This window comes from Megalops cyprinoides, chromosome 7, assembly GCF_013368585.1.
Source record: "Megalops cyprinoides isolate fMegCyp1 chromosome 7, fMegCyp1.pri, whole genome shotgun sequence".
Lineage (NCBI taxonomy): Eukaryota > Metazoa > Chordata > Actinopteri > Elopiformes > Megalopidae > Megalops > Megalops cyprinoides.
The window spans coordinates 2,083,390-2,106,704 of NC_050589.1; the positions used below are offsets into that span (position 1 = coordinate 2,083,390).

A 23,315-nucleotide genomic window follows, 5' to 3' on the forward strand; every position below is an offset into this window, starting at 1 on the left:
GAAAGATCCAACGGCAGAAACGAAATTTTCAGTAAAACATAAAAAGTAAAAAAGTAAAGTAAAACATAAAAAGTGCATGGCAAAGAGACATGACGGTTAAGGAACCAGAAATATACTCAGATGAACAGAGCGAGGAGAATGTGCCCTTGTCAATGGAAAATAAATTGTATAAATGGTACATGTGAAAAAGTTCTTGGGTAAGGGTTTCTGAAAAGCAAATACACAATAGAATATACTGAAGTAAGCGCTGATGGTGGTGTCACAATGTCTGTATTACTCATGGTTTTAGATATACATTTTCTCCCTTTCATTGTCAAAATCAAAAATCATGAGAATTTTCTCAGATTCTAGTCAGAGTCAAGAAAGTATTCAGTCTAATCATTCAATTTTCCATTTTCTTATGGTAAGGTCCAACTATATCCTTCACTGTAAGAAAAATTAACTTATTGGCTGGTTGTCCCTTTAGAAAACACACATATTTTACTGATAAACTCTCACTGTTTAAGAATGAACTTGAATGTTTGAACTTGAATGAACTTGCTTTGATGAAATCATAAATGGTTAAAGTGCAGCAGAGGTTTATAGGTAGGCACAGGTGATTTTTGCCTCCAGATGGTCTCTAACACCAGGCCGTCCCAATCAGCTGCCACCGCTAAAGGCTCAGTGAACAGAATAAAGTGCCTTTGTCACGCATTGACTACTGCACACAAAACTTAGTGTGGGAAACCGGGTGTTTCTCGACTCATTGACACTCTACAGACTGTGGACATGTCTGTGTCATGTGGATTCCCACACTTAAAAACAGGACATACTGAACGTGCACCTCACACATCATTCTATAATCCATTCCCGTATCTATGAAAACACAACCTGCACTTACCCTTCAAGACCAACAACTCAGGAATTCTGATCTTGCTCTTAAAGGCATCATCTTTAGGCTTACTCCAGAACTTTAACATGCATTTGCTGTCCATTGATGGGAAAAGATTAATTTATTACAATCTGTGAAGTTACAAGCAAGATATCTGTCTAACATAGCAACAGTTACTTTAAACTATAACGCAGGCGATAATGGATGTGTTTTGATATCTCATCTGTCAATCCATTTCAAGATGACTCAGAAACATGCGGGTACATAATACAGTCTACCAAGTGAAGTCATCTTGTATTCTAAAAGACACTCTAGTGCTTAGTGTTCAAACGTGTGTCAAACCCACACGTGTGCATTATAGTGATGACTGTCTCTCTGTCACTGTCATTGATCCCAACATCAGGCGGCAGATCTGCTCTCTTTACAGGGTCACCACTTTCCCAGATTCACACAGCGCTCTGTGAGTCTCCCTCCATCACCCCCCACCCCTCCACCTGTTCCCCTGAGACCAGCTCATTGTCCCCCTGCAGTAAGCACTTCATTCAGCATGTGGCAGCTTCGCATTCCTCATTGTCCTCCCAAGCTCTCCCATTGGCTGGACACTGTGAGAAACTCCAAAAACACCAAGACCCACACATTGATATGGAGATCATGGAGTATAAATAGGAGTGGGGAGTCCAGCACAGATCAGACCGACTCTACAGCACAGAGAAACAGCCATGGCACCTACAGCCACTGCAGCAATGAACTCTTCCAAGGAGTACCTGACTCTCAACAACAAGGTAAATACAAAATATAACATGTGGATAAGTGACTTTAAGTAAATATTAATTTTGCCAAATAAAAGCTATGTTCTGGAACCAGATAACTGACCTTTTTGCTGTTTTCCTTCTGCAGCTGAGAAAGCCGATGGTGGAGAAGATGCGCAGAGATCGTATCAACAGCAGCATCGAGCAGCTCAAGTCTCTCCTGGGCCCAGAGCTTCTCAGCCAGAATCCCGACTCCAAGCAGGAGAAAGCCGACATCCTGGAGATGACCGTTTGCTTCCTGAGACGGCAGCACCAGCACCAGCAAGCTAACAGCATGTCCTGCTCTACAGCTGTCAGTGAAGGCTACTTCAAGTGTGTCCAAGAGGCTGTGAACTTCCTGTCACGTTGTGAAGTGAAGACAGCGTCCCAGAGAAGACTGCTGAGCCATTTCCAAACCCTGAAGCCTTCCTCTGATAAGAGCAGCAGTCACGGTGTCCTGCCTCAGCTGACCTCCCCAGCCCGCAACTCTGCCAGTAAAGAGGAGACTGCAGCCAGCAGCGCCCTCTGGAGGCCCTGGTAGAGTCCTGCAGACTGTCATTGAACTGTCAGTAAAACAGAATTGAATGTGCCTTTCACAGATGGGCATAAACAGCAATTCTCTGGATGTAGGAAGTTTTCTTCCAATTCTGCATAAGCAGGAGGTTCATTGTATTACTTTTATTAAGAGAAGTTATCATTGAGGGTAATATGTATTGCTACTAACTGTTATTACATATTGTAGCTATTTCTTGTCACAAGAAATTTCTATTTAATCTAAAAACTTTATTTTTATGAAGATAATTGATGATGACTGATCAATATTTACTCTTGATGAGAGTATATACGTGCATTGGATGCACTTGTTACTACATGGGCTTTTAATTGAACATATTTGTCCTGATTGTGTCAGCAAAGAAAGAAAACTTCTGTGAAGTCAAGGACTGATTTTGTGTCATTGTGTGATTTTGTGATTTTGTTAATGTAAAACATTATGTCATCATCTGGAACTTGAGTATTGGCATAGGTGCCTTCTGAAAAGCATGCAATTTTTGCAGAAGAAATATCATGGATCTAGATTTATTTGATTACGATTGAATGAAATCTTGTCTTCTGTGGAGACTCCATATTTGAATTATATGTGGTCATAGACCACATTCGGCATGGCATGTCAAATTGTACATTTTCGTTGACTGTAACAATTCATTATTGATTGTGGCAGGAAAAAAAATGTCTGTGACGTCAAGACTTGATTGTGTAGCATTTAAATTGCTTAATAGAAAACATTGTGTCCATGTATACAACTTGTGTATCGGCATAATGCCAATTACATTCCTTTAAAGTAATTTCTGTTGTTGTGTCAGAACATGATGAATATGTAATTCTGAGGACGTTCTAAAATTATTTCAATGATTGATGAAAATGTTGTCTTCTGTGGAGACTCCATATGTGCATAAAACAAAATCTTCACCCATATTGGGTAGAATATAAAAGTATACATTTTTATTGTGCAAGGAAAAAAGTGAAGTCAAGCATTGACTGTTTGGCATTGAAAATGTTATGATTTTCATTGATGTAAACAGCTCCTGATGTTGTGAAGACATTGGGAGGTTACTCATTTAATGTCAAGAAAATATGAATAAACAAAAAGTCTTAAAAATGAAAAAACTTCTTCATTCCTGCATTCTTCAGTTCAAATTCAAAGTAAAAAGCAATGATTTCTTCAATCATTGTGCTAATCTTCAATTATGTGTCTTCAATGTCACTTCATTTTCATAATACTAACACTACCACTACATTTTCTACTATAACTAATAATATCAATCATCAACATCATTATACTCACAATCATATTCATAATGGCAATTTTAAAACCACGCAAACAATAAAGATAAATAAGAATGCAGATATAGAAAACCAAGTCAGCCAAATAATCATTATTGAAAACATTTCTATGACATACTGCATAAGTTCTATTTGCATTCTTCTCAACATAACTTACAGTGCAGTGCATCTATTAGTCACAAGTAAAAGCCATAAGATTAGGAAACATACAGATGTGTGACAGACTCACCTGAAATGTTCCAGGTGTGTGAGTGAATGGGCTCGATGGCCAGCTGGTGCTGTTGTGGTCAGCCTGGCGTGAGGCCTCCTGCCTGCACAATGTGGGATCAAACTCCATAGCTAATGTGCTGTGTAATAAGACACACTTCTTTTGTGCCTCCATTGAGCGCAGTGAATGGACGGAGTGTGGGAACCAGAGGAGAACGCAGTCTCAGAGCCCAGCTGGGACAATAGCTGCTGAATCCACAGGTTCACATCCTGGGACCACAGAATACTGGGAGTTCAGTCGGTTTTAATCCCATATTTTAATTTTTTTCTTCATTTCTGTGAAGACATTGTTTTCAGGGCTGTAAGAATACATGAAAGTGCGGACTGACATTAATCTTGTAACTCATAGTTACTGGGAACAATAATGAAGAACAGTTTAAGTGCGTCACACTACAGCTGTAGCTTTCTGACATCACTAACATCGTCACTGTCTGCAGTGAGGTAAATGTACCCGTGTCATGCAGACAGTGAGGTTTCAATTACCAAAGAAGTCATATTTAACCACTGTGTTAGTTATGTTAGTACATAAACCCTGGAAGTGAATGTATGAGAAACTCAGTTTACAATTACACTTTTGTGCTCTACACAACAATAGGACTAGCTGATGGCATTTGTAAAATATCTCTTCTAAGCAGTTTTTGACAGCAAAAAGGTTGTATTTATACAAAACAGAGAAAATGAGGTCTCACTGAGTAAAAACAGAGAATAGACTGAATTTTACTTTCAAACCATAAAATTAAGTTTTTAACTGCACATGACATTTATTACATATAGCAATCTTTATGAAATGGCAAGCACAACAACTTTCTCAAGACACCGCCCAAATGAACAACAAATGATGACAGAGAGAATTTGACTTTTTGTTATCCAATGTGCCAGTACTTACTGACTGTATTAAGGGACTATTAAGAACTGTTAAAAATCACTGGCAGGTTGTTGTCCCTTTAAGGCCACGCACTGATTAACACTTACAGATGGAGAACATTCTCTGTTAATGTTTGTGTTTATCTGGCTCTGTATTAAGGAATATTTGCCTAACAAGCATTGTCCCAGGGGGCTTGTTGGAGACTCAGCTGGTCTTGAAGAGAAATTTGCATTTAACTGGGCACACTTCTATTGTTCAGCAGGAGTTTCTGAATGGGCAGAGTGTGGGAAAGCTCAGGAGAGCAGAGTCACACTTCCAGCATCACTGCCAGCCTCAATCCCACTGGCACCTGATATTTGACTATACATATAGGGGGTAAAAGGACACCACATTCTTTACTGTGGGGAAATCAGGCTAATATTGCACTACAATATCTAATTATACAGAAAAACATTTAAGAATAGAAAATGAAGTGATATCTAAACAGGCAATATCTAAATGTTGCAAAATATTGATCAGTTCAAACTTTGTAATTTTGTAGTGTTACTGTGATTATATTGCTGTAGCTATGAGGATGGACCTTTTCCAGGGTGCAGTACTGATGCATGAGTGACCACTGGTAGATAGTCTTTCCCGCCAGATGGCCTTTGCTGTGAGTCTCTCTCTGTACTGCTACATAGAGCCAATTACCATCACTAATGGCCTATTCAGTAAGCTGGACTGTCTTTGTAGTGCATTGACCACAGCACACAGGACTCAGTGTGGGAAACTCAGAGCAGTTCTCTACTCACAGCAACGACCAGCCTAAAGACTGCAGACATCTGGACTCCCAGCACTCAGGCTGCTCACTGACGACCTTCAGAACATAAAAGACACTGGAACAGCGTGTTTCTGGTCACTTATCACAAAATTACATTGCATGAATTGCATTTCATGCAATAATATATTTTCCATAATTATTCTGTTCCAATCACTCCTCAAGGATTGTATCTAAAATCAATGAAAATATAATGAATATTATATAAAATAATATTTTTCTTTCTGTGTCATAATAGTATGACAATGTTTTGGCATCCCTGAAGTGCTATAACAGTTGAGCAGGAGGGACCCAGAGATAGAGATCATAAAAAACAAAGAAAGGTTTGAAAAGACAAAGAATCATTACTATGGATTGGAAAGAACACAGCACAGATGAGCTCAAGACTGAGCATGGAACCAAGCCATAGGCAGGGTTTAAATAGAGCACCAAACACATAAAGACTAATTACACACAGGTGAAAACAATTTACCTAGAGTAGGCACAAACAGTTTAGGCAGAAACACGAAGACAGTCCCTCTTGTGGAAGTCCGGGGAAGCAGCAGGCAACCGGGCCAGACTGGCTGTCACGAGGACCCCTGCTGGTTGTTGCGGGAAGCAGTCTCTGAAACCCTGTCAAGTGCCGTGTGGAATATTACTATAACAACAAATAATCAGTTCAGATTTTTACACAATAATGCCAATACACTTTTCTTCCTTTTTCCATTTGATATTTCCCAAAGGCGGACACTGTGATTATGAAACTTAATGATGTGTTGATTTTTCCAGAGGTGCACCTCACGTCATTTTGTAATTCCGGAATTTCTGAGATCAGTTATGTAAACACGTTTTGATATATTAGCATGATTGCAAAAACATTAGAGGTACATGTAAACAGACAGGAGGAAGAATGAATAGATTTACATATTGATATGTTCACAAAAGTAATTAAGGATAGATCTCTAAAATGATGCTGCCAATTCTGCAGTCCAAGCTCACATTAATTTCCATGCTAAGCGATGTAAGTGTCATTTTGGATTATGAAACATACTGTAATGATTAGTGCTGTGTGTCAAACCCACACGTGTGCATTATAGTGATGACTGTCTCTCTGTCACTATCATTGATCCCAACATCAGGCGGCAGATCTGCTCTCTTTACAGGGTCACCACTTTCCCAGATTCACACAGCGCTCTGTGAGTCTCCCTCCATCACCCCCCACCCCTCCACCTGTTCCCCTGAGACCAGCTCATTGTCCCCCTGCAGTAAGCACTTCATTCAGCATGTGGCAGCTTCGCATTCCTCATTGTCCTCCCAAGCTCTCCCATTGGCTGGACACTGTGAGAAACTCCAAAAACACCAAGACCCACACATTGATATGGAGATCATGGAGTATAAATAGGAGTGGGGAGTCCAGCACAGATCAGACCGACTCTACAGCACAGAGAAACAGCCATGGCACCTACAGCCACTGCAGCAATGAACTCTTCCAAGGAGTACCTGACTCTCAACAACAAGGTAAATACAAAATATGATGCCTGAATCAATCATTTAAAGTAAACATTAATTTTGCCAAATAAAAGCTATGTTCTGGAACCCAATAACTGACAGTTTGGCTGTTTTCCTTCTGCAGCTGAGAAAGCCGATGGTGGAGAAGATGCGCAGAGATCGTATCAACAGCAGCATCGAGCAGCTCAAGTCTCTCCTGGGCCCAGAGCTTCTCAGCCAGAATCCCGACTCCAAGCAGGAGAAAGCCGACATCCTGGAGATGACCGTTTGCTTCCTGAGACGGCAGCACCAGCACCAGCAAGCTAACAGCATGTCCTGCTCTACAGCTGTCAGTGAAGGCTACTTCAAGTGTGTCCAAGAGGCTGTGAGCTTCCTGTCACATTGTGAAGTGAAGACAGCGTCCCAGAGAAGACTGCTGAGCCGTTTCCAAACCCTGAAGCCTTCCTCTGATAAGAGCAGCAGTCACGGTGTCCTGCCTCAGCTGACCTCCCCAGCCCGCAACTCTGCCAGCAAAGAGGAGACTGCAGCCAGCAGCGCCCTCTGGAGGCCCTGGTAGAGTCTTACCACTGAACTCTTGATAAACCATTTCGAATCGACTTGGACTTTAAGCTTCATTCTGTCAGAAGCGTCGTTCCTCTTCTATATTTTCAGGAGATTTAATATGTTACTTTCTTTTAATGAAAGCACTTATAACATGTCAGATCAAATTGATTGATCTTTTTATTTCAATACGTAGTTAATGATTGTTGTTACAATTTATTGTTTATCTATCACAGATAAATTGTGTAACGTTGATTTGAACTGTAGTTTAAATTCTTTTTACAAGAATATGAAGCATTTTCTGAAGACAAACCTTTACATATTGTTTTTAAGCAATTACCTTTTTTTGTGATGAAGTTATTTTGTTTTCAACAATGGAACTTAATTACTAAAATAGAACTTTGTCTTCTGTGAAGATAAGATTGTATCTTGTTACACAAGTCTAATGAATCATAACAGTGGAAAAAACCAAGCCCATATAAAAGGCTAGATATAAAGGCTGTTGCTTCATATTTATTTCCAAAAGTGGAAATGTTAAATAAGAAAGTATAATTAAAAGCCATGTTCAATGAAGAGAATATTTTCATAATTGTATCTTGTTATACAAACCTTTCTCTGTTTACCCGTGTATCACCTATTTATTGTTAAAAAGAAATGCAATTTATAACTTGTGGATTATAAGTTTCTATGGAAAATACAGCTCACATCAACACTGCAAAATCATGTTTTTCATGTTTTTGTCTACATTTTATATTACTTTTATTTTTGTTTGCTGACACAGATTTATGTAATTGGTCATTAAAATATAACACAGAGAAAACCAATTAAATAAATTACGTACAATTCAGGGAGGTCAGGGAGGTCGTAGAACGATATAAGTGACAGAATAATATTGTTGCATTTCTACCTCAGCTGTAGTTGTCCATGATGCTGCCTATTATCAGCTCAATAGTTCGCCCCGCGCTTATCAAAACTAACTGGCTGGCGTTCAAGATACTTGTTATTCCTCGGTTAATCTTTGATTTGTCTTTATTTCACATTGATAAATGGCGGCTTCTGTGCTTCCAATAATCCTTGCTCCAAAACAGAATGACAGTCGCCTTTGCCCGAGCTCTAGAACTCTACAGAGCTACTAAGGTTACCAATGGCAATGACTGTCTCGACATATATTGTCATTAAAGCACCCCAATAGAGCTTATAAAATGTCGAGATGACACTTATTTCACACCTATTTCACAATAGCCACCGACGAGGCATGCGAACACGGATGCCTAGTGAAAAAAATTCTGAGAATGACGTGAAGCAGCCACCTGGACTGATTAAACAAGTGGCAAAACAGCGCAAAACAACGCAATCCCTACAGTTGTTGTTGATGCTGTTGCCCAAGTATGCCACGTGCAGAGAGTAAAATCAGACCCGTTTGCTGCAAATGATTCACTATTAAAAATATTTATTTCAACAAGTGTTATCAACATAGCAATTACACTTAAAAGCATCTGACGCATATAACGCATGGATATCAAACGCCTTTGCAAAAGGCAAATCAAAAGAAGTTCTTCTTTGAAGAGATACAATTTTAAAGAATGCCATTGGCATCATACTGCAGACAAAACGCACATCAAAAGAAATCATTTCCACAATGAACTGGTATTTTAAAAATGCAAACATTGCATTACTCATCTGGTGTAAATAGGTATTCGTCCTTTATGAAGTACTATTTTGTAAATTAAAAACAACATTCACCCGTTGCTTAGTTGCATACAGTTCGTTTTAGGTATGAACACCTCCACCAGGTGAGGACGTTTTGGAACGAGAACACAGTAAGAGGACAGTTTGACTTTAAGCCCTCCTCCAGCTCCGTACCATTCAGGCAAGTCCAATCTACCAGGGTCTCCAGAGTGTTTCTTGAGACATCGGTACTGCCCGTTTTAGAGAGACATGGGCCGGTTTCCCGAGCTTCTCTGCTGAAGTACCGCCCTGCAGGGGTGTCCCCGGGAAATGTTCATAGGCGTGTGGTTCAGGTGACTGCAAGTCGCTTCGGTGAGACGGGTAGAGTCGGGCATCGTCCATGCATTGGGAGAACCCCTCTCTGTGGCCACGGTCAGCGCCCGACTTGACACTCTGTCTCAGAAAACTCACGGCCATCTCCAGAACGTCGGCTTTCTCGAGCTTGGATCCGGGCAGCTGGTGCTTCAGGTGTCTCTGCAGAAGCGTCCTCAGCTGCTCGATGCTGTTGTTCATGCGATCTCTGCGCATTTTCTCTACAATTGGCTTGCGAACCTGAAAAAATAAGTAAGTCGTTAGCATCAATCAGTAAAACAAAAATAATAATGATACATTCAGCATTAACGTAAAACCGCAAAAACAACCTCTAAAAATATTTCTTATAATGCCCACACTTACTCTGATCTTTTCTCTGCGAGAGAAACTGTCCTCCGGAAGAACTCCGTGTAACGTGAAAGGTGCCATAGCCGAGCTGCGTGCGACTGATTAACGATGCAGAAGTGCGCTGGTAGGGAAGGCCGTCACCTCTGTATTTATACTGTAAGACCCACATCTGACCACGTGGCGATCAAACCCTTTGAGTTTTCCCACATTCGGTGGCCAACGAGAGTGACGCTTTGTGACAATAGATAACACCAATTAGCGTCTATGATACCGACCTGAGGCGCGACGGGAGTCATTTGGTCGGAGGAGGAAGAAGGAGATTGCAGCGCGCGCGAAGTGCCCGGCGCCTGCCCTGAAACCCACTGAATTCCCCCCCCCCCCCGAAACGCTGACCTGCTGCTGGCGGTTGTGATCAAACGCTTCCCGCTGAGCAGCGCTCCAATTAGCATAAACATTTATTGAGGCACGCTTGCTTTTTTCCTCTGCTGAGAGTGTGGGAAAGCGCAGCGCTCCCAGCACTCACACATGCGATAGTCAGCTGCCCTCCCGACGCGCCCACTGGGACAGCCACGAGCCTCCTTAATCCTCCCATAAAATTAGAAAGTGTGTGCGTGTGGTGGTGATGGTGGTGGGGGGCACTAGTGCAAAAAAATCTTAAAATGTTTATGTTAGCACCGGTTCACGCGACTCCCGGATTCAGCACGTGCAGCTTGGGCGTAAACTTTCACGTTTTGAATATCAAAGCGTGAAAGTCCTGATCTCAGTCTGCACACGCCTTTTCTGAGCAGCACGTGTTTAATGCTGCTAGCGACAAGGTTTTCATGGATAAAAAGCGCTGATTGAGGTGAGCTTGCTTAAGAGAAATGAAGGAGCTTTGAAGTGCTCCTTAAAGCCCACGTGCCTTAAAGAGGTAACCTACATAATCTATGGCTTTTCACAATGAAGCCATAATTCAGCATCACTGCTTGGCAAAATTTGGGGAAAACATAAAAATGGGTTAAAGCAACATAGATGATAAAATAGTCATTATTAGTAACATTTAAATGGCGTTTTAAATAAATGTAACCAAACTGATGCATTTAACCAAGTACCAACCAGGTACCAATTCCAGAGATATATCAGCAGTCAAAATACAAATGGAGTATTAAGAGGGAAATACTGTGTGATGCCATACCCTTTTCTCCCCAAAAATGGTGTGTTTAGTTAAAGAGTGGTTTGATTATATGTCAATTTTGCAAGTTTTAAGATGTCAACCAGTTTTTATACAGTATCTTACAGTCCCGCTGTTTTGGCGTGTGACGCATTAAAAGGATCTCTGAGTTTATCTTGCTTATCGTGGTAGGCTTTGTTTTGTGTGTGTGTGTGTGTGTGTGTGTGTGTGTGTGTGTGTGTGTGTGTGTGTGTGTGTGGGTGTGTGTGTGTGTGTGTGTGTGTGTGTGGGTGGGGGTGGGGGGGTGCTGGGCTCTATTGACTCCTGAACGTGTGAGTAGGCTCCACTGCCGGGTTTCCCACACTATCCCCCCATTCACTGCTCAATATTCTCAGAGAGGGGAACAATGGAAGTGTGCCGTCAGTGAGGGGGCTGGATAATTGCATTTAATGGACATTCCCAGAGGAACATCTGTGCCAGCGGATGGCTGGGTGTCTATGAGTTGGTGTGAGTGTGTGCGCGTGAGTGTGTGTGTGTGAGTGTGTGCGTGTGTGTGTGTGTGTGTGAACACTTGTGGCAAATATTGGGAAATCATGAGAAGATAAAAGTGGGGAAACAGGAGCAGACTGCACATTTAGGTGTTTACGCACATTTTCTTCCACATTTCCAGAAATTCATTCAGGATTCCATGGAAAACAGTGACACGTAGCTCTCAGACCTGACAGTTATATTTGATTGCAGGTGTTTCTGCCAGGTGAAGTGTGTAAAATCTTATCTGTATAATTTTACTGTTCCCCCCCCCCCCCCCCCCCCCCCCCCCCCCCCCCTTTGAAGTGGCCACTCTCCCACACACTCCCCATCTGCAGAGGCCTTGCCTGGTTGTGACTCAGACGTTCCCAGGTAATAAAAGTCTAACAGCCCGCTTGTGCTGTTTATCAGCCAGTGCTGCTGATATCAGGAGGAGCGTTCCCTCTGTGGAACAGCATGCAGCCAGTTAACCGTGAAATTATTGATGTTTCTCCCATTGTTGTGGAGGACGCGCCCACTGGCCTGTGAGTGTGGGAAACCTAATCCAGCCCGGGGCCCATGGCTTTGTAATGCAAATCTCCAGCTATAAATAGAGGAGGGATTCCCTCCACCAGATCACAGCCTACTCTGCTTCCTCAGAGACACAAGCGTCTTCACTCAATCAAGAATGGCACCTTGCTCCAACAGCACCAACTACATCAGCCTCAAGCTCTCGGATAAAGAAAAGCATAAAGTGAGTATCGTGGTCAGTGTTCATGAAAAGCTTGTGGCTTCCAGCATTAATTAAGCCAAGTTGCTTCATTCGGTGTGTTTGTTTAGATCACTGAAATTAACCAGCTTCTCCTTCTTGTGTCAACAGCTGAGAAAGCCGGTGGTGGAGAAGATGCGCAGGGATCGCATCAACAGCTGCATCGAGCAGCTCAAGAAACTGCTGGAGAAAGAGTTCCACAGGCAGGACCCCAACGCCAAGCTGGAGAAAGCCGACGTCCTGGAGATGACGGTCAGCTTCCTGAAGCAGCAGCTGCAGCCCCAGCCAGCGCTCAGCCAGGGGGACTACAGGGAGGGCTACTCCCAGTGCTGGAGGGAGACTCTGCACTTCCTGTCTGTCAACTCCAAGGGAGACGTGCCCCTCCAGCAGCTCCACCGCTTCCACGGCGTGCGGAGAGCCAGCAAGGACCTCTGCACAACGTCTCCAGCCCTCTCCCAGCAAAGCCCTGCCCCGCTGCAGCAGAACACTGCCGCCAAACAGCTGCTGTGGAGGCCCTGGTAGAGACGCTGCAGAGACTCTCACATGGAAACCTGAGGGGAGTTTCACAGTCTCTCAGCATGTAGGAAATACTCCTTTCCAGCTATTCCTGTCTGCACATGTCGTGTGCTTTCTTCATGTTGAAGGATGAATTGAATTGTAGGAAATACTTCTTTTTGCTTTTCCATAAATGTAGTCACGTTTTCGTGACCAGTGTTGTATTGTTTTGAAACATATCTTCTTTGTGAAGTTTTTGTTCTTTTTCTGTGGTACTGTACCACATAAATGTAATTTTTTCATAGAGTGAAGAATTCAAGCTATAATACGTCCGTACTAACTCCAGTGGAGTTGATTCCACGTCTATTTGATAAATAGGAACAGATGTTAGTGATGAAAGCATTTATTCATGGCAGTTATTCATTAGAGAATATCTCACCTATGGTTTGAGACATTTGTGTAATTTGTTTCAAAGTTAAGAACATGTGTTACCTTTGGTAAAGGAAATGATTATTATTTTGTGTACTGTGTCAGTATTAATACCAGTTTCAATCTATGTTATTTTATTGTGTTTTGCTGTACAAAAAGTGAATCTTTTAAATCTCATGACGATCATAGTTATTTTATAATAAACAATGCTCATACATACAATTGCCTCTAATATTTTTTTTTTTACCATATCCACAATTTGAGTAATCTGTCACATTATGACATCCATCAAATGAGTAGGCAGTGCTGTCCTGAAGACACCTAGCTCCTTACCATTCAGCATTGCAGTAACTACTGTGAGTGCATGTGTATGTGTGTGTGTTTGTGTGTGCACGTGCATATAATGTTACGTGAGGTCATAGGTCATAACTCTACTGCACATACAGTTCTAGATCATGACCCCAAAGAGTGCTCACAACAGGGGTAAGCTCCTTGAAGAGGAGTCCATACTGTAAATAGACGAACCATCCTTTTGAAAATGTGAACATAATTGCCTGGCCTTTATGAAACATTTTGTTGGATTGGAACAAATTACTAGTGAAAAGAGAGTCTAGATTTATAAGGTAGCATGATATCAGATAAGAGCCTAGTTTTATCTATTACAGTTATAATTGAGAGGAGTTTTCTTTTTTGATATTGGACATACAATTGCGGAACTCCATCCAAGGTAATTGAATGTACCTTTTTGAACTGATGGAAAACTAGTCAGTGCAAAGTCCTCAAATACATGTCAGAAGTATATACTTTTGTGTATGTGTTTGCCATTGCTTCTCTGCGTGTATGTGTGTGCGTCTCTGTGTGCGGATATGTATACCTATGTGTTTATGTGTGCGTGTGTGCGTGCACTACCTCATGTGTATAAGCCTGTAAAGCACAGGATTAGACCCGCTGCTTTGCCAGGTTATGCTTTGGGAAACAGCTGGCAGGCAGCTCAGATAAAGAGCCGCGGTGACTGGCACATGTGTGAGGCTGGCCTCTCTCAGGCTTTCCCACACTCCCTCTCCATTGTCCCCTTTCATCCTCACACAAAGGACGCGTGCCACACTAAATCACCCATTAATGCAAGGGTTTTCTCCTGCTTATTTTAAACAACTGATTGGACATGTGCCTGAGGTTCAACTGGAGAATTAATGGTTCAGGCCTGGACATGTTGGTTTGTAATCATCAAAATAAATCAAGTCAGACTTCTGCAAGTTTAAAAAGCTATTTGACTGTGCTCTGGTCTTTCACCAGTACTGTTCTATATTATTTTGAAGGCACAGATAGGCATAAATAGTAACAAGATAATAGCCACTTAAGTACACTGATATTTTTACATGAAAACATTTTGTTTTAAATATCATCACCCTTGTTTTTAACAAATTAGAATGAATGTAGCTGATCATGTAGACGCTACCTCACTGTTTTTCATTGATTTTGTAGACATTTTGTTCAATTTATGGACAATAGCCACTGAAGGCTAGCATATTTATTGAAAGTACTTGCTGTCATCTAGCAAGCCTGTCTACAGGAAAAAGCATGTGTCATTAAAGAGTATATTGGTATTCACTCTAATGCTTTTGTCCTTAATCTTGAGAAAATAATTTATATAGGTGCTACATTTTTTAATTCCCACAAAGTATTTTAGTTAACTTCAATGAGCAACAAACACATGGAATATGTAAGAATTTTAAAAAATTAAATGCTTATATGTGTTTCTTATATGTGTTTCTCAAAGTTGAGTTACAAACCAGAGCGGTGGTTAGATTCAGTAACCCCCTGAGTTCATCTGCACATCTGAGTTCATCAGGGTATCTGCCTCTGGATCATGTGGGTCCCCTTGCCTCAGTTATTTCCGAGCTTGGCCAAAAAAAATAGTGAAAGTTTAAAATCTGTGACTAGCAATGGTGATCGCAAGTGTAGGTTGTAACTTTCCTCTATAGCTTTCTTTTCATGCTGTGGGAGTTAGCAAACGAAAGAAATGTACTCATCTTAGGAAAAAAAAGGCATTTCTTTCAATCATCCAAGCTAGTCTTGGAACTATAGCAGACGGGACATAGAGGTTTGCAATTCCAAACATGACTATTGTTCAATTTACGTAACCTCTCTGTTGTCATTTCAATGTGGTCTGTCCTGTAACACAGAACATGGAAGCGTATTAATTTTAGTCTTCCATGCTTCATGTCAGGGCTACTATTTATCTGAGTTTGCTATAATATGTAGGTGTTGAGGCACAGTTAACCTTGAGTTACTAGGTTACTGACACAGCAGGGATCAGCACAGTTCTACCATCAATAAGCATAACCAGCAGTATCAAGACACAGCTGGCTATAAAGGGAAAAGTTTTACCTTTGCTTTTACCACCATGCTTAGATTTTGAAGAGAGAGTACAGGAAAATAGGCATGGTACAACTGTGGGCAGCCATGTGGCACAGTGGTAAGGAGGCTTGTAACGCTATGCTATGGTCACACTCACTGGTCTGGGAGTGTTGTTAGCCTGGTCTGACACTGTTGCTCATTTTACCTGAATGGATACACTCATGTTATATTGTGCTGAAAGTCACTCTGGATAAGAGCGTCTGCTAAACGCATGTACTGTAATGTAATGTAATGTCAGCCAAAGACTGTTGTTTCAGCTCTTAGACACATCTCTGCTGTTATACCCTTGGATGACGTATTTATCTCAGATTGCCTCAGTAAGGTAAAAATTGTAAGCCATGTAAGTCACCCTTGGTAAGAATGTCTGCCAAGCACAGCTGCCTCTATCCATTGCTCCCACTGGCAGCCCTGTTACTTCCTGAGACCTAGCCTGAGGGTGACACTCGCACGTGAAAGCCATTGATGTCGTTTGTTGTCACAATCTCCACCCTGATTGGCTGTGGCAGCAGTGCGGGAAACTTCAGGGTACAGGAGCCCCACACTCAGGTGTGGGCCCCAAGGCGGCAGCAGCGGAAAGGTAATTTAAGCCTGGAATGGTGACGCCTTCAACAGTTTGAGATCAGAGCCACCCGTAAATAGCACTGTTCTGTCTCCATGGAGATGCAGTCACCTCGTGTGGAAGGCAAAGAGCCTTTGCTGCCCTGTATTTATTATTTGAGCAGGACTTTCATTTTGTAGGATGTTGAGCAATATTCTAAATGAATTTCAGCAAATCCCAAACTCATAACAAGGTATAATGACAGAGAGTGACAAGTGCTAAAAATGTGACTCAGAGCAGCTGTAAATGTGCTGTGCATATGCTGACCACAGGCCTTTAAAATGTAGATTTCCAATTTTGCCACATCTTTTTTCCATACTTAAGATATGTTGAGCACGTTTTTACTTGAACTCTCTGGAAATTATAGTCCAGATGCTAGTATAATTGACAAGTACTATACTACTAACAGAACTGAATTGACAATGTCAGTACTGCACAGCTACAAATTAGATGTCAGGTCAAGTGTGAGTGCTTAATATGTCATTAAATTTAATTTTTGGTGATGAACCTACTTCATTTTACCAGATGAGAAGAACCGAAACTGAACTAAAATATGACATAGCCAACATGTTAATTGCAGTGAAAGAGGGTTCTGCAACAATAACTAGTTCAGTATTTGATGGGTATTTAGAAAGAGGAGGGGGAATTTTTTACACATCTGCCACACACAGGACAGATTGGGAAAACAAGTAAGTGCAAAGGAAAAATGAGGTAAGTCAAATTAGGTAATTGCATCTGAACAATTTATTGAACATTTGAGCACATAGCACAGAAGCATAAAAGAGCATCAAATTTACTTGCAATCCTTTACACAAGGCACAGTGAAATTTCACATTAAACATTTCACAGAAATGACAGAATTTCCACATTATTGGAGTTGAAATATTTCATACACGTTTCGAATTCCAAACAGCTCTTGAATTTGCAAGGCAAACTCTTTTTAAATCAAAATAATAATAACCATTTACAAACTATCTTCATGGAAGGCGGAGGGATTTTAACTGCAGTCTTCTGCTACTCGTCATGGTGACACAGGAGCTACATCTCGCCTGCGTACCACACATTACACAGTTCATGCACAATTTACATATAAATTCAACAATTCTTCAATATGAAGTCATTAATATGAGCCACAAAAGGCCACTACATTTTTCTCTACAAGAGACAGAGCGCCACAATGCAGTTCCGTTCACACTCAATGTGAAGAAAGCACACGACATGTGCAGACAGGAATAGCTGGAAAGGAGTATTTCCTACATGCTGAGAGACTGTGAAACTCCCCTCAGGTTTCCATGTGAGAGTCTCTGCAGTGTCTCTACCAGGGCCTCCACAGCAGCTGCTTGGCGGCAGTGCTCTGCTGCAGCGGGGCAGGGCTTTGCTGGGAGAGGGCTGGAGACGTTGTGCAGAGGTCCTTGCTGGCTCTCCGCACGCCGTGGTAGCGGTGGAGCTGGTGGAGGGGCACGTCTCCCTTGGAGTTGACAGACAGGAAGTGCAGAGTCTCCCTCCAGCACTGGGAGTAGCCCTCCCTGTAGTCCCCCTGGCTGAGCGCTGGCTGGGGCTGCAGCTGCTGCTTCAGGAAGCTGACCGTCATCTCCAGGACGTCGGCTTTCTCCAGCTTGGCGTTGGGGTCCTGCCTGTGGAACTCTTTCTCCAGCAGTTTCTTGAGCTGCTCGATGCAGCTGTTGATGCGATCCCTGCGCATCTTCTCCACCACCGGCTTTCTCAGCTGTTGACACAAGAAGAAGAAGCTGGTTAATTTCAGTGATCTAAACAAACACACCGAATGAAGCAACTTGGCTTAATTAATGCTGGAAGCCACAAGCTTTTCATGAACACTGACCACGATACTCACTTTATGCTTTTCTTTATCCGAGAGCTTGAGGCTGATGTAGTTGGTGCTGTTGGAGCAAGGTGCCATTCTTGATTGAGTGAAGACGCTTGTGTCTCTGAGGAAGCAGAGTAGGCTGTGATCTGGTGGAGGGAATCCCTCCTCTATTTATAGCTGGAGATTTGCATTACAAAGCCATGGGCCCCGGGCTGGATTAGGTTTCCCACACTCACAGGCCAGTGGGCGCGTCCTCCACAACAATGGGAGAAACATCAATAATTTCACGGTTAACTGGCTGCATGCTGTTCCACAGAGGGAACGCTCCTCCTGATATCAGCAGCACTGGCTGATAAACAGCACAAGCGGGCTGTTAGACTTTTATTACCTGGGAACGTCTGAGTCACAACCAGGCAAGGCCTCTGCAGATGGGGAGTGTGTGGGAGAGTGGCCACTTCAAAAGGGGGGGGGGGGGATCAGTAAAATTATATAGATAAGATTTTACACACTTCACCTGGCAGAAACACCTGCAATCAAATATAACTGTCAGGTCTGAGAGCTACGTGTCACTGTTTTCCATGGAATCCTGAATGAATTTCTGGAAATGTGGAAGAAAATGTGCGTAAACACCTAAATGTGCAGTCTGCTCCTGTTTCCCCACTTTTATCTTCTCATGATTTCCCAATATTTGCCACAAGTGTTCACACACACACACACACACACACACGCACACACTCACACACACACACTCACGCGCACACACTCACACCAACTCATAGACACCCAGCCATCCGCTGGCACAGATGTTCCTCTGGGAATGTCCATTAAATGCAATTATCCAGCCCCCTCACTGACGGCACACTTCCATTGTTCCCCTCTCTGAGAATATTGAGCAGTGAATGGGGGGATAGTGTGGGAAACCCGGCAGTGGAGCCTACTCACACGTCCAGGAGTCAATAGAGCCCAGCAACACCCCTCCCAACAACAGTGGCCCCTTTCATGCTGCCGAGATGATGGGGCAGCACTGTGCCTCTGGATGTGTGTGTGTGTGTGTGTGTGTGTGTGTGTGTGCTTCAATTCACACTCTGCGTAGCTCACCTGTCTCCGCAGCAGTTGAGAATCAAACTGAGAATCATTACATTCTGTTCCCCGCCCTGTTGGCCTTTTAAATGGGCTTGAGATATTCTCCTACACCTGCCGCCTGCTGTTCCCGTTGAAATAAAGAGGAGCTTGCAAAATGTAAAACATGAAAATGGTAAGACCAACTGATAAAGCTCAAGGATAGGACCAGCTGATGAGTGGGACTTGATAGAATGGATGAAATATATATCGTAATGATCAAATCTGAGGGGAAGCAGCAGTCCACCACTGTAGCATAGTAATAAGCAGCAGGGCTCCTAACCACAAACGCGCTGGTTCTTTTCCCCGCTGGGGCACTGCTGCTGTACCCTTGGGCAAGGCACTTAACCCAGAATTGCCTCAGTAAATATCCAGCTGTGTAAATGGGAAACATATAAAAACTATGACCTATGTGAGTCGCTCTGGGTGAGAGCCTGTGCTAAATGACAATGATGTCATGTAATGAGGTATTACTGTATTTCCTTTAATTAGATACCCAACCTTAATGTGTCCGGCTATAGAAATGCCTAGGTAAGTTGTATAAAAAAAACAATTCTGACAACAGTCAATAAGTTAGTAACAATAAAACTTGTCGAGGATTATCACAGTGTGAGTATCACAAAGCTATGGTTTTATTTCAGCAGTTTTCCTACACTTTGAATGTTTTTAGGATTTGTTATTATTTATGATTTATTTTTGTCTTGTAAAATATAGGCATAAAACCACATTCTATTTATGAATATTTACCAATTTATGGATGTTCTTTTTTCCACATTACATCATTTTCAAATGGCTCAAATTTAAAATGAGTTATCAATCGGTGTTGATGCTCTGGGTATTGGGAGTTTAAAGAATTTGAAGAATTTCTCATTCTTATTAGATTTCCATTCATTTTTTTTGTCTGAAGCGGAGCTTAAGCATTAATGAGGGGAATACAATGCAGCCCGTGGAAAAACAGGGTACACACTCAATTGCCCACACACGCATGCAAAGAATGCACGCTTCCCCTCAAAGCAGGCTGTGGCTGATTTCCCAGAAGTGAACCATGACACACACACACACACACAGCACAAACAGAAAAGCAAGCCTGTGGGTACAAAGACATTCCAGCGTGGGCAGTCTCTGTGTCTTGATAATGAACCCTGCATGAAGGTAGCCGGTCCAGCTGCCCTCCCATTAAAAAACAAGCCTCTCTTCCCTGAGGAATGCGCGCGCGTTATGACCCCCTCTCCTCTTTCCCACACTCCCCCCCTTCTGCTGCCAGCCAAAAACAGGCACCCTGTCCCAGTGTGGCCCGTTGCTGACCCACTGCTGCCTTCTTTATCCCTCACAGAACCATCTGTGTGTCCGTGTGTGAGAGCCGAAACCCATTCATCCCGGGCACACCTTAGAAAGGGCAAAAAGAAAAACAACCGGAAGATGAAAGAAGATACTCTTGCCTCCTAAAATGCCAGGCTTTCCTGAGCCTTCCTCTTCATATTCCTCTTTACAGGTCAAATTTATAAATGAAAAATAATAACAGACTGCATCCAAACTACCTGTTTTGATGGAATGACCTGCTGCATTGTCTAAAAATTTGGTCAAAAAAATTATTTATAGATACACTTGAGAGGAGCCACATTTTCACAGACACGATAATCTATTGCAATCAAAAGAATAATAATAATATAATAATAATAATATTATTATATATTATTATATAATAATATTAATATTTAGAGTCTTTTATGATTTCATTTCACCTGGTCTTTGGAGGAGAACATTTCAGTTTTATGTTTCATCAATGATTTGTGTCTTTTTTATGTAAAAATGACATACCAATATAGCAAATTACTTACCAAATTGTTTTTCATTTTTAGTTGTCTCATTTCTGTTTCAGTTTTAGCTACCTTATAATCTTGATCAACCCCAACCACTGAAGTCACAATAGACAGAGCTCCACAGACTGTGTGAAAGGGAGGAGAGGCCACTCCTCTCAGCTAGAGTTTCCCGCCTAAACTGGCTTTTCATGTCTCTGTTGTGAATGTCAAACCATGTCATCCTGGAATGCCATTCAGCCTCTGTGTCAAGAATGAGCCAGGGGTTAAGTCTGCAGTGGGGTCCCGTGGATGAGGCCACAGAAACACCTGCCTCTCCACATGAGATCCACATACTCACTGTATTATTGAGAGACTTAAACCCTCTTTAGAAGAATGGCCGAAATGCATTGTCCTCTTATACAAGGTTCACATGGAGGGAAAATGCAGAAAGAGTGAGGAAGCTCAGGCCGTGCCCAGACTCATATCTGAAGTTTGCCTTTTATTCTTCCTTTGTGGTGAGATATGGTTTCAGTGCACAATATGAGAAACACAGCTGTCAGAGGCACTATGGTAAATACGATCCTCTAGAAACTAAAATCTTTCTTAGTAATGTTCAAGAAAAAAGATGTATCTCTATATGTATTTTTTCTATATATACTTTATATATAGTAAAATAATAATAATAATTTATATTTATATATATATATATATATATATATATATATATATATATATATATATATATTCACTTTTTTTTGTTTGGATGTAACAGGAGTATCTATCTATCTTTCTATACACATAAATATATGTACTGTGTAACTGAAACTTTCTTCCTCTTCTTTGTATTTTTTATAGATTGCGAATGTACTGAGTGACAATGTTGACTGGCCTAGCTGCATTCAGTGAGACATTTATTTAGAAAGGGCAAAAAGAATAGCAGTCGGTGTTTGCCTTTGATGACAGCGGATATCTCTTACCTAAAAAGTTTCCACGCACAGAAGCCAGCTGCTGTTTTGTTGGACAGATACCTTCTTCAAACAAGAATCTTGGAGGCCTCACTGTCTGAACTTTCCCACACTTCATATAGAGTGGTCACACAATAGAAGTGTGTTGTGTTCAAAGCCACATTTGCAATGGCTTTCTATATAGTATCCAGTTCCCAAAGGACCATCTGGAAGAGTATCGTGTTACAGCAACTTTCTCCAACTGTCAAAGCTGCGGTCAAAAACATTCTCTTTACTTTCAGAAAGCAGGAATTAATAAAAAAAAACCCTGGAAAGCACATTCAGCTATTACTTTGGCAAACAATATATAAGTAAATATAATATATAATATACACAGTGCCAGTCAAGCGTTTGGGCATATGTAATTAAGACAATGGGAAACATGCATTAAAAGACATTTTGATGTAAATACTTATGCTTAAATGTTTAAATATAAAGTGAAATTGATGCCTGTGCATTTTTTTCCCCAAAAAATCTTTAATTAAAAAAATATTTTATACTTTGGCTGTTTTGAAGAATCTTAAACATAAGATATTTTGATTTATTAATAACACTTTTTGTGGTCACTGCATAATTCTGTCTTATTTCATAGTTTTTATGGCTTTACAATTATTCTAAAATGCGGAAAATAGTAAATATAAAGGAAAAGTGGGTCCAAACTTTTGACTGGTACTGTAAATACGTTCTATATATATGAATATAGGTCAACCAGTTTTGACAGCACATTACAGCAAATACAGCAACCACAATGTCAAGTATCAAGCATTTAAGTCTATCACAGAGACAGTGACATTTCATATATATAATTCCTTTACTTAATTCTGGATAATTTAGCAGGACAATTAGTCTGCTTAATCCCCTCTGAAAGCCTCCTGTAGGCTCGGTGCAGGGGATGGAGTTTGTCATTTTCCCGCCTTTGGCAGACTTCTATCACTTTGTCTGAATGGAACATCCCACGGTCAGGGAGTGCCGTCTCTATGGAAGATATGTTTTAGGAAAAAAAATGTTCTTTGGAAGGTCAACTATTTCCCACAATCTGAAGGGTTTTGTTTCGTGTTTTTTGTTTTTCTGCACACTATCTCATTTGGAGCATTGTCAATTATCCCACGTAAAATGCACCCAATTTAGCGTGAAGTAATTGACACCTCCTCGATGTCCTGAGAAGGCTGCTGGTTGGCTATAGACTGTGGGAAGCTCCTGTCAGCTTAAACTCACACTGGCCCCTTATATGGGCTCAAACGTTGAGCCCAGACTCTTGCTTATGTTTCGGCTTATAGTTCCTGTACCATACTTGTGGCTACTGTCTTGCTTTGGGCAAAGTATGTCAGAGGGACAT

At 41.6% G+C, this 23,315-nt stretch overlaps 4 protein-coding genes across 4 annotated transcripts; 3 read left to right on the plus strand and 1 right to left on the minus strand.

The window, feature by feature from the left end:
- The first annotated feature begins 1,576 nt into the window (after nt 1-1,576).
- On the plus strand, nt 1,577-2,200 carry LOC118781181 (transcription factor HES-5-like). The gene is made up of 2 exons (XM_036534098.1): nt 1,577-1,653; nt 1,769-2,200. Exons 1-2 carry the CDS (start codon nt 1,591-1,593, stop codon nt 2,198-2,200), a joined length of 495 nt encoding a protein of 164 aa, XP_036389991.1. The 5' UTR covers nt 1,577-1,590.
- A 4,670-nt stretch (nt 2,201-6,870) lies between these two features.
- Nucleotides 6,871-7,494, plus strand: LOC118781222 (transcription factor HES-5-like). Its single transcript, XM_036534159.1, has 2 exons — nt 6,871-6,947; nt 7,063-7,494. The coding sequence occupies exons 1-2, from the start codon at nt 6,885-6,887 to the stop codon at nt 7,492-7,494; spliced, it is 495 nt and encodes a 164-aa protein (XP_036390052.1). The 5' UTR covers nt 6,871-6,884.
- Nucleotides 7,495-12,187: 4,693 nt separating this feature from the next.
- LOC118780261 (transcription factor HES-5-like) lies at nt 12,188-12,814 on the plus strand. Its single transcript, XM_036532671.1, has 2 exons — nt 12,188-12,277; nt 12,404-12,814. Exons 1-2 carry the CDS (start codon nt 12,212-12,214, stop codon nt 12,812-12,814), a joined length of 477 nt encoding a protein of 158 aa, XP_036388564.1. The 5' UTR covers nt 12,188-12,211.
- A 4,733-nt stretch (nt 12,815-17,547) lies between these two features.
- Nucleotides 17,548-18,174, minus strand: LOC118780263 (transcription factor HES-5-like). The gene is made up of 2 exons (XM_036532672.1): nt 18,085-18,174; nt 17,548-17,958 (listed from the first exon to the last, which is right to left on the minus strand). Exons 1-2 carry the CDS (start codon nt 18,148-18,150, stop codon nt 17,548-17,550), a joined length of 477 nt encoding a protein of 158 aa, XP_036388565.1. The 5' UTR covers nt 18,151-18,174.
- Nucleotides 18,175-23,315: the final 5,141 nt, after the last annotated feature.

Coding starts and splice junctions, on each gene's coding strand:
- LOC118780261 (XM_036532671.1), top strand. CDS start 12,212: ATGGCACCTTGCTCCAACAGCACCAACTACATCAGCCTCAAGCTCTCG. Junction 12,278..12,403: donor CGGATAAAGAAAAGCATAAA/GTGAGTATCGTG, acceptor TTGTGTCAACAG/CTGAGAAAGCCGGTGGTGGA.
- LOC118781181 (XM_036534098.1), top strand. CDS start 1,591: ATGGCACCTACAGCCACTGCAGCAATGAACTCTTCCAAGGAGTACCTG. Junction 1,654..1,768: donor ACCTGACTCTCAACAACAAG/GTAAATACAAAA, acceptor TTCCTTCTGCAG/CTGAGAAAGCCGATGGTGGA.
- LOC118780263 (XM_036532672.1), bottom strand. CDS start 18,150: ATGGCACCTTGCTCCAACAGCACCAACTACATCAGCCTCAAGCTCTCG. Junction 17,959..18,084: donor CGGATAAAGAAAAGCATAAA/GTGAGTATCGTG, acceptor TTGTGTCAACAG/CTGAGAAAGCCGGTGGTGGA.
- LOC118781222 (XM_036534159.1), top strand. CDS start 6,885: ATGGCACCTACAGCCACTGCAGCAATGAACTCTTCCAAGGAGTACCTG. Junction 6,948..7,062: donor ACCTGACTCTCAACAACAAG/GTAAATACAAAA, acceptor TTCCTTCTGCAG/CTGAGAAAGCCGATGGTGGA.